The 10,341-nt window shown below is 44.5% G+C and overlaps 1 protein-coding gene across 1 annotated transcript in view; it reads right to left on the bottom strand.

Moving 5' to 3' along the window:
• SIRT1 (sirtuin 1) overlaps positions 1 to 912 on the bottom strand; it is a 29,679-nt gene extending 28,767 nt beyond the window's left edge. Inside the window, exon 1 of the mRNA XM_022590702.3 lies at positions 472 to 912. Within this exon, the coding sequence (XP_022446410.2) occupies positions 472 to 853 (382 nt within the window). The 5' untranslated portion in view covers positions 854 to 912. The remainder of the gene's footprint in view (positions 1 to 471) is intronic.
• Between the last annotated feature and the right edge of the window lie 9,429 nt (positions 913 to 10,341).

The raw sequence follows: 10,341 nt of genomic DNA, 5'->3' as shown, positions 1-10,341 counted from the left end.
ACCACACACACAAATTGCACAGGTGTCAGTTTGCAAAGGCAACTGCAAAAGGTTGGTGCAAGGGACAGTCAAAAAGTTTCAGGTTTAAGTGTGCGGGGGGTGGGGGGTGGGCGGAGAAGCAAGACATTTAACAAAAGCAATACGTTAAAAGAGAAGGAGGGGAGAGAAACTTTTTTTTAAACCAGCTGCGAGGCTAGCTCGCCCCGCGGCTGCGCAAAGCGCGAGGCCACTGGGGCGGGCCGCCGGCCGAGGGAGGAGGGAGGGGAGAGAGCGAGGGAGGGAGTGAGTCCTCGGGCCGCTCCGGCAGCCGGGCCCGCAGCCCCGGAGGCACGCAGCTAAGAAGGGCCCTAGTGGAGAGGGGGACGCCGCAAAGCCAGCCCCCAGCCCGCCCGACACTCCCCCACCCCAGGAGGGTCCCCGGGAGGAGGGTGGGGGGGATGCGCAGTCCCGGCCCGCCCGCGCCCTGCGCACCTCGGTACCCAATAGCCGCCGCCGCCTCTTCCTCCTCCTCGCCCTCGTCGTCGTCGTCGTCGTCGTCGTCGTAGAAGTCGTCGGCCGGCGGCGCCTCCCGGGATAGGCCCTGTAAACCCGGCCCATTGTCTCCTTCTCCGGCCGCCGCCGCCTGGGCCTCCCGCCGCAGCGCCGCCGCCGGGCAGCCGCCGGCCGCCGCCGGCAGCTCACGCTCGGGGGCCGCCCCGCCGGGCTCGCCCGGGCTCCGCCCGACGCCGGGGCCGTCTCTCCGCGGCCTCTTGCGGAGCGGCTCCCCGGCAGGAGGCGACGGGGCCTCCCTCTCAGCCGTCACTGCCGAGGGGGAGCCGCCGGGCTGAAAGGCGAGCGCCGCCTCGTCCGCCATCTTTCAACTGCCTCTCTGGCCCTCCTCCCTCGCCTCCTCTCCTCCCGCTCGACTCGCGGCACTGGCGCCCCCGCGGCTCCGGCTGCGGGAGATTTAAACCCCGTCACGTGACCCGCCCCTTTTCGCCCCCGCCCTCCCGCCGCTCCCGCCACCCACGCGGGCCGGACCACAACACGGCGGGTCACGTGGCAGGCGGAGGCGGTGTGGGCCTGGAGGAAACGCGGCCGGGGCTGCTGCGGCCCCACCCCTCGGCGGCAGGCGAGTCTTGCAGCCAAACTTGTCTTTCAAACTGTCGTCAAATCACTGCTGCCTGGTTGCGTCAAGTTTTGGTTCGTACTGCGAGTTTCCGCTTTTGCCTGAAGTACACACCTTGCTCGCCTTACTTTGTCTTTTCTGGATTTACGCTAAGGGTTAAAACTTAGTTCCTGAAAGGCGATCAGGAATGAAGCTGGCCAAGGCTCAGCTTCCTGAAATACGCTGGGTAGTCGGTCTCTTTGTTACGGTTATCAGTAGACGCAAAAGGACACAGTTAACTCTTCAACCTCCTCACCCCATTCTGACAACTCCTCTTCGCCTCCTTTTTTCTCTTTGCTTCTCTCCTGAGCCGGTTGCTTTTTCTCCCTCTCTCCATCCCTTGTAGGGTGGTGTAGGCTGTCATATCCTGAAAGGCGTGTGTCAGCTCTGGAAGGACCTTTGACGGGGGTGGGAGAGTGATCAGCCTATCTGCTTTCTGGCCCCAGCTTGGCTCCAAATGTGGGATTTACCTTCTCTGGGCTTCATGGAATTAGTATACAGGGTAAAGTGGGGCGTTATGAGGAGAACTGGACTGAGCATGACTTGGCCCCTATAAACATCTGGATTTGGGTTAGAATTTGAGGTCCTTCCCTTCTAGCGTGAGAACTTTATTTAGCTTTTCTAAACCCAATGTCTTCATCTCTAAAATGCTAATACCTATTTTGTAGGGTTGTGATGAGAAATAATATAGCCAGATGTAAAGTGAGGGGTACGTAATAGCTAAAAAATATTACTTTCCTACTTGAAGGCCCTCTACTTTCCACTTTTCCTGAAATTTCCAGGACTCTGTCACTCCACATCTAGCCTTAAGTAAGGACTCATATAATACATGGCAGATCCAGAGCCAAACTTGGCAGGCATCTCTGCCTCTGGACATGGCACTTCTATCCACTTAAGGGACCTTTGTGAGTTTATAGTATTATCAGTCCTTAAGCTTAAAGTGGGTTCTATCTATACCATGGCAATTACTGTTTGAACTTAAGAAACCAACTTACGGTGTTTCTTACTTAAAAAAAAAAAAAAGTTCTAATTTTGAAAATGTAACTCTGGGGTCCCATCTAAAGCCAAAAGTCTTTGTACCTCAAATTAAACTGAGAATCTCTCCTTACAACTGGTTGCTTCATTTCTGAAAGTGATGATCTCCTTCATCCTAGAAGCCTTGAAATCATTGAAGTGTTCCTTCAGATTGATGCCCTCTACTGAATCAGTCAGCAAATCCTGTTGTCTTTTCTTCGCTCCTACACTCTTTCCAGTTCCTAACTACATAGGCACCTCACCCTTCCTGGCTGACATACTTGGCCCTGTTTCCTCCCTACTTCATCTATCTTATCTCACAAAATATTTCATAAATTGATTCTCAGCTATGTTGGTAGGATGTAATATATAAAATGAGAGTCAGTATCCTATCAAAATAGAAAGAGAAGTCCCAGATTTTTTGAAAAAGACATTTGTAAGCTTATGGACATCCTATTATTTCATTCATTCATTTATATATGTTGTGCATAAAAGACACTTGATGGTGTTTATTAAATGCTGTGTGATCACTGTGATTACTACTGTACTGAAAGGTCAGATGGGGCACACATGGCCGGTAGGATAAATGAGAGACAGAAATTGTATTCCAAAACAAAATGAACCCTCCTAACTAGAGTTATGGCCTTACCAGTAGTTGAAAACTACTTGCGTGAAATTCAGGTCATTCTTAGCCCCTAAACCTGGCAAATTCACATTCAGTTTTTCAAGCTCCCGTTAATCTGGTGTTGACCTTCTTGTAAATATTTTTAGCATTACTATTCTCTAAATTGAGCTTTTCATATTGTAAAGCCACTTTTTTAAAATGAGGAAGCTCTTCAAGTTCTCATATGGAATGATCTCCAAGTTGCATAGTGCAAAATGTAGAACAGTGTGTACAGTATAGTGCTATTTGTGAAAAAATAAAAGGGAGTGTGTGGAAAGGAGACCAAATGTATGTATTTGCTTCTATACATGCAAAATAACTCTGGAAGCACTTAAAATACATACGTGACTGCCACGTATTTGTCATACTTTTCTGCCTGTGCCTCCTTCCCTAGAACAAGTCCTCTCTACTCCTTATTCAGTACATTAGACTCTAATGATTAGAGAGCACATTCCCTATTTTATTTGTTAACTTATTTTTCTCTGCGTGTTTTATTGACTGTCTCCCCCAACTATAGCAGGAATTTTGTTCATCTGGTTCACCTCTGTATTGTCAGCTGTCTAGTAGAGAACTGGCACATATATTTATCACATATATTTATTGAATGAAAGAATAAATGAAGAACATAAAGGAATCTTGGCACATAGGAAAACAATTATTTAATGAAGGGTGATGGGAAGCATGGATGCTTAAAAAATAATTAAAAAAAAAAAAAGGCAAGGCAAGGAAATTTGGTTTGTAGCCAGCACAGTTCACATGAGAAAGTTAGTGAAACATACAATATGAGATTTCTGGTACCTTGGTTGACAGGATGAACATTGGTGCATTGGGCTGTGAGGTGTCTTCCAACACCAACAACCAAATCTCTGATTCTCCAGACAATAACTGGGTGTTCAACAATTCAACTCATTTTTGACACTGAATACTGGGAGTTGGTGAACACCCCACAGCTCAAGGTCTTAGTCTCACAGGACTGCCCCCACTTCAGATGCCAGTCACAAGTCCTAGACCTCCTGGACTTCTGACCAACTGGCTATGAATTGGGAGTTCCCATGACACTCTCCTAAAGTTCAATAATTTCCTAGAGTGGCTCGCAGAACTCAATAAACTCAATAAGACACACCACTTATAATTACAAAGTAAAGGTAACTTTTGTATCCTTACAAAGGATACACATGAACAGCCAGATGAAGAGGTACAAAGGCAAAGTCCACAAAGGTCCTGAGCAAAGGGGCTTCTTTCACGTGGAGTTGGGGTGCCTACCCTCCCAGCACTTCATTGTGTTCACCAGCTTGAAAGCTCTCTGAATCTCTTTGTTCAAGAGTTTTTATAGAACTTAATCTCTAGCACACCCTGCCTCTCACTCTGGAGGTCAGGAGTAGAGCTGAAAAGTTCCCATCCTCTAATCACTTGGTCTTTCTGGTGACCTGCCCATCTCAAAGCTATCTTGGGGGTCCCACCCTAAGGCCTACCTTAAGCTACCTCATTAGCATAAACTCAGGAGTGCTGGAAGGGCCTTCTTATGAATAATAAATGATGCTCCTATCACTCAGGAAACTACAAGGGTGTTAGGAGTTCTGTGTTTGGAACAGGGGACAAAAACAAAATATTTTGTATTATACCAAAGACTGTCATAGACGTCAGACACTAGTCACTAAGATTTTTAACTTGTTTTCTAGTCCTCAGCTTTCTCTTTTTTTGTTTTGTTTTGTTTTTTATTTTAATTTTTTGGCCAAGCCACACAGCTTGTGGGATCTCACTTCCCCAACCAGGGATTGAACCCAGGCCACGGCAGTGAAAGCGCAGAATCCTAACCACTAGGCCACCAGGGAACTCCCCTAGTCCTCAGCTTTCTAAGCAGACTTCAACAGTAATTTGGTTTCCCATATGGAATTTTCTACTTGGGAGAAAATGTTCAAAGAGCCAACATTAATATTCTGGCTGACTTCACAATTCTATTTAAATAAACAAATAAATTGGCCTTATACCCTTGATATGTCTCACATGACTACAATTAGTAGGGGAGTTAGTATCAACTCTTTTTGTACTAAAATGATATTGGCAGAATGATTATTATTGTGAAAAAATACAAATACAGATTCCTACCTTACACTAGATACAAAAATAAATTCCAGGTAGACCGAAGATCTAAAGGAAAAAATACAATAAAAATATTATAAGACATTTTAGAATATTATATAACTTTGCATCAAGAAAAACCTTTTTAACTGAGACAGGAAACATTTAAAATAGATATATTTTACTATATAAAAATTGTAAATATGTTCAAATCTATTTGTAGACAGTAATATGCAAGTAAAACAATGAGGTTCCATTTTTCACTCCTCAAACACACAAAAATAAAACAAATTTTATTTTTACCATATATTGCTTACCAGGATATGGGGGAACTGATACTATAATACGTTATTGTCATAGTGTTGGAAAGTAATCTGGAAATATTTATTAAAATTATAAATACCATACATATACTATACATTTCAATTCAAAATCTCACTTAGCTTAAAGAAATAAAAGTGTGAATATGTAAGGCTATGAACACAAGAATGTTTATTATGGCATTAACGTTGTTGGGAAAAAAGTCCAGAAACAATCCCAATGTCTTCAACAGAAAATCTGTTGATCAAATTATGATGTATACATACTATGGCATATTATGCAACCATTAAAAAGATCTATAACTCTTGTTCTTGAGGACTGTTTATATGATACACTGGGAGTGACAAAAGTAAGTTGCACAAAAATGTGTATATTATGATCCTTTTTTATTATTTAATAAATATACCTTTTTATTATTTTAAAACCCCTATATACCTATATAGAAACCTATATACAAATATGGCTGCAGAGGCTTGGAAGAAGTATGGAAAGTTACATATCAAAATGCTAACGTTTTAACATCCATGATGAAGTGGGTGGGAATTATTGGCAGGGTTGAAGACACCTCAAAAAATGTTTCTTGCCATAATATGTATTAAAATGAACACTTTTAAAAAATATAATTTAAAAGCAAAAGAGTAATCATTTTTTGAAACTACAACCTGAGGGCTAGGCTCTGGGTTCTGGTGGCCTCAAAAAGCCCTTCCCACCCTGTGAGGCCTGAGCCATTGGCTGACTTTCCTGTCTTACATTGCTTCTTTTTAAATTTCCTACATATAACCACAAGTTTAGCAGATGTTATTCTTTCACAGCTTCACGTGTTCTTTTGTCTTTTTTATTAGGTTATAAGTGTTATACTTCCCTACAGAATTTAGTATTCTGTACCTTATCAAACACCATTTGGGAAGCTGTGTGGGACTTCCAAACCAAATCAAACAGACAGTTTGGTAATGTAGCCTGCCTTCCACCAGCAATATAAAGATCGAGACCAATGGTTCTCAACTGGAGTGATTTTGACCCCCTTTCCTCCAGGGGATATTTGGCAATCTGGAGACATTTTTGGTTGTCACAGCTCAGAGGGAGGATGTACTGCTGACATTCAGCAGATAGAAGCCAGTGATACTGTTAAACACTCTACAGTGAAGAGGACAACCCCTCACAACAAAGAATTACCCAGCCAAAATGTCAAGTGCACAGTTGAGAAACTCTGGCCTACAGTCATGTGGCTATACACAAGGAAGCCTGGGAAATTGTATCATTCAGGGTGACAGAATGGAACTGAGGGCAAACAGACAATGATCAGCATTGAAATATAGTCCAGGAGGAGATAAACATGGCAGAGTAGAAGGACTTGGAGTTCACCTCCCTCTGCAAATACATCAAAAATACATCTAGGGACTTCCCTGATGGTCCAGTGCGTGAGACTCCACGCTCCGAATGCAGGGGGCCCGGGTTTGATCCCTGGTTCAATCCCTGGTTCCCTGGGGGGAACTGGATCCTGCATGCATGCCACAACTGAGTCCGCATGCCACAACTAAGAAGTCCTCATGCCGCAACTAAAGATCCTGCATGCCACAACAAAGATCCCACATGCAGCAACTAAGACCTGGCACAGCCAAAATAAGTAAATAAATAAATATTTTTTAAAAATCTGCATGTGGAGCAATTCTCACTAAAATCAAATTTGAGACAGACAGAAAGATTCCTGTAAAACCAAGGCTGTAAGGAAGATCCACATGGAATTGGAGAGGAGGGAAAAAGAAGCAATCAGGTTGGGGCCTGCATGCCTGGGAAGGGACATAGAAGAGGAGGGGGATTGTATATACTCAGAGATCCTCCCCAGAGAGTGAGCAGTTCAAACCAAATACTGGGCACCCCACCCTGGGGTACGACACTGGAAGGATGAGTCCCCTTAGCTGGTTAGAAAACCAGTGGGACTATAGCAGGACTGTAAGAAACCTACACTCTGCTTGTGAACAGTGTGCACACACTTGTTTACTCTTGAAACAAGGCAGAGGAAACAGAATGGAACTGCCTGGGACACTGGCCTGTTTCCTGCGACCGACAGTGCATGACGCAGGCTGAGTCAAGCACCAGCTCCAGCCCCACTAGTTCCATGATGCAACTCCACTTTAGGACAAGGACTGTCACAGGCAAGGAGAGTATGCAGTGGTAGGGGACAGAGCTGATTCAGGCCCAAGCAGCAACTGAGCCAGGTGAGGACAGACATTGCTGGCACTTGGGGTGGCAGCAGTTAGGGAGTGGTCTGGAACTCTGACTGGTGCCAGGACCACTCTAGCTCATGCCACAACCCAAATCAAGCACCTGCTCAGTCCCTCTTGCTCCAGCACTGCTCCCCTCTGGGGTGAGGGTACCAATGCTGGGAGGGTGGAGAGCACACATTTAGAGGGGAAAAAACAAACATGGACCCAACCCTCAGGGCTTTTGCTCCAACAACTTAAGACCTGCCCCCACCCCCAGCAGGCTGGTGCTGGCCACTGAGCAGAGGAGGAGCCCCAGCTCACACCTTGCCCTGGCTCTAGCCCCTCCATCTCTAAACCCACCTCCCACCAAGATGATAGCTGCCAGGACACCGTGGAGGAAGATGTGACTCACAATGATGTCAGATACAGCTCTCCCACCAAGGCCACTGGGCACATGCAAACTGTATAGGGATGCTCTCACACAAGGACACTCCTTTAAGACCTGGATAAGTAAATGTTTCACCTAATTTCATAGGGACAGAGAAAGTCAAGCAAAATGAGAAGACAGGAGAATTTGTTTCAAATGAAAGAACAAGAGAAAAACCCTGAACAAACAACTAATGAAACAGAGGTAAATAATTTACCAGATAAAGCATTCAAAGCATTAGTAATAAGAATGCTAACACAATAGGGAAAAGAGTAGATGAACACAGTGAGAATTTTAACAAGGAACTAGAAAAAAAAAATCAGAACTGAAGAATACAGGGGGACTTACCTGGTGGCCCAGTGCTTAAGAATCTGCCTTCCAAGGGGATGCAGGTTCAATCCCTGGTCGGGGAACTAAGATCCCACGTGCCGTGAGGCAACTAAGCCCACGCGCTGCAACTACTGAGGCTGCACACCACAACTAGAGAGCCCGTGTGCCGCAACTACTGAGCCCATGCACTCTGGAGCCTGTGCACCACAATGAGAGAGAAGCCCATGTGCCGCAATGAAAGATCCTTATACACAACTAAGACCCAATGCAGCCAAAAATAAGTAAATAAATAAATAAACAAACAAATAAATATTTTAAAAAAGAACTGAAGAATACAATAACTGAAATGAAAAACACAAGAGAAGGAATTTACAGCTGAGTAGGTGATAAAGAAGAATGCATAAATGATCTGGAAGGCAACTTATGATGGAAGTCACCCAATCAGAACAGCAAAAAGAAAAACAAATTTTAAAAATGAGACTGGTTAAAGGGACCTGTAGAATAACATCAAACATATCAACATTCGCATTATAGGGTTCCCAGAAGCAGAAGAGAGTAAGGGGTTGAAAATGTGTTTGATGAAATTATGGCTGAAAACTTCCCAAAATTAAAGAAGGAAACAGATATCTAGGTACAGGAGGCAGAAGGGATCCCAAACAAGATGAACCCAAACAGAACCACACCAAAACATATCATAATTAAAAATGGCAAAAGAGAAGGAGAAAGAGAGAATTCTAAAGGCAGAAAGAGAAGAACAAAGAGTCATGTACAAGGGAACCCCCATTAGGCTATCAGCTGATTCCTCTGCAGAAACTTTGCAGGCCAGAAGAGAGTGGCATGATTTTATTTAAAGTGCTGAAAGGGAAAAACCTACAACCTTATCCAGCAAGATTATCATTTACAATTGAAGGAGAGATAAACAACTTCCCTGAAAAGCAAAAATTAAAAGAGTTCACGAGGGCTTCCCTGGTGGCGCAGTGGTTGAGAGTCCACCTGCTGATGCAGGGGACACGGATTCGTGCCCCGGTCCGGGAAGATCCCACATGCTGCGGAGCAGCTGGGCCCGTGAGCCATGGCCACTGAGCCTGCGCGTTCGGAGCCTGTGCTCCGCGACGGGAGAGGCCACAACAGTGAGAGGCCCGCGTACCGCAAAAAAAAAAAAAAGAGTTCACGAATACTAAACCAACCCTAAAAGAAATGTTAAAGAGTCTTCTCTAAGTGCAAAAGAAAAGTCTTCAACAAGGAGTAAGAATCTACTGGAAAGGAAAAATCCCAATAGTAAAGGCAAATATATAATACAGGCTGAGGATCAACCACTTAAATAAGCTAATACCAAGATTGAAACAAAAAAAAATTGTAAAATCAACTGTAACTATAACACACAGTTAAGGGATAAACATGAAGATGTAAAATATGACATCAAAAACACAAAACATGGGGCAGGGGAGTAAAAAATATAGATTTTTTAAGAATGTGTTTGAACTTAAGTGACTACCAGTTTAAAACAAGTAATAGATATGGTTACAGGTCAACATATATGAACCTCATGGTAACAATAAATGAAAAATCTGCAATAGGGGGACTTCCCTGGTGGTCCATGGTTAGGACTCTGCGCTTTCGATGCCAAGGGCCTGGGTTCAATCCCTGGTTAGGGAACTAAGATCCCACAAGCCACATGCTGTGGCCAAAAAACAAAACAAAACAAAACAAACAAAACCTACAATAGATACACAAAAACTAGAGTGAAAGGATCAGAAGCATACTACTATAGAAAATCATCAGGGCTTCCCTGGTCGTGCCTGCCAATGCAGGGGACGTGGGTTTGAGCCCTGGTCCGGGAAGATCCCACATGCTGTGGAGCAACTAAGCCCGTGCGCCACAACTACTGAGCCTGCGCTCTAGAGCCCATGAGCCACAACTACTGAAGCCCGCACACCACAACTACTGAAGCCAGCATGCCTAGAGGCCGTGCTCTGCAACAAGAGAAGCCACTGCAATGAGAAGCCTGTGCACCGCAATGAAGAGTAGCCGCCGCTCGCCACAGCTAGAGAAAGGCTGCGTGCAGCAATGAAGACCCAACGCAGCCAAAAATAAAAATAAATAAAAGAAATAAATTTAAAAAAAAAAGAAAATCATCAAACCACAGAAAATAAAA

Source organism: Delphinapterus leucas, chromosome 16 (assembly GCF_059928025.1).
Source record: "Delphinapterus leucas isolate spDelLeu-1000000601 "Yukka" chromosome 16, BTC_Dleu_Yukka2, whole genome shotgun sequence".
In the NCBI taxonomy this organism is placed as follows: Eukaryota; Metazoa; Chordata; class Mammalia; order Artiodactyla; family Monodontidae; genus Delphinapterus; species Delphinapterus leucas.
This window is presented reverse-complemented; position numbering and strand designations above follow the sequence as displayed.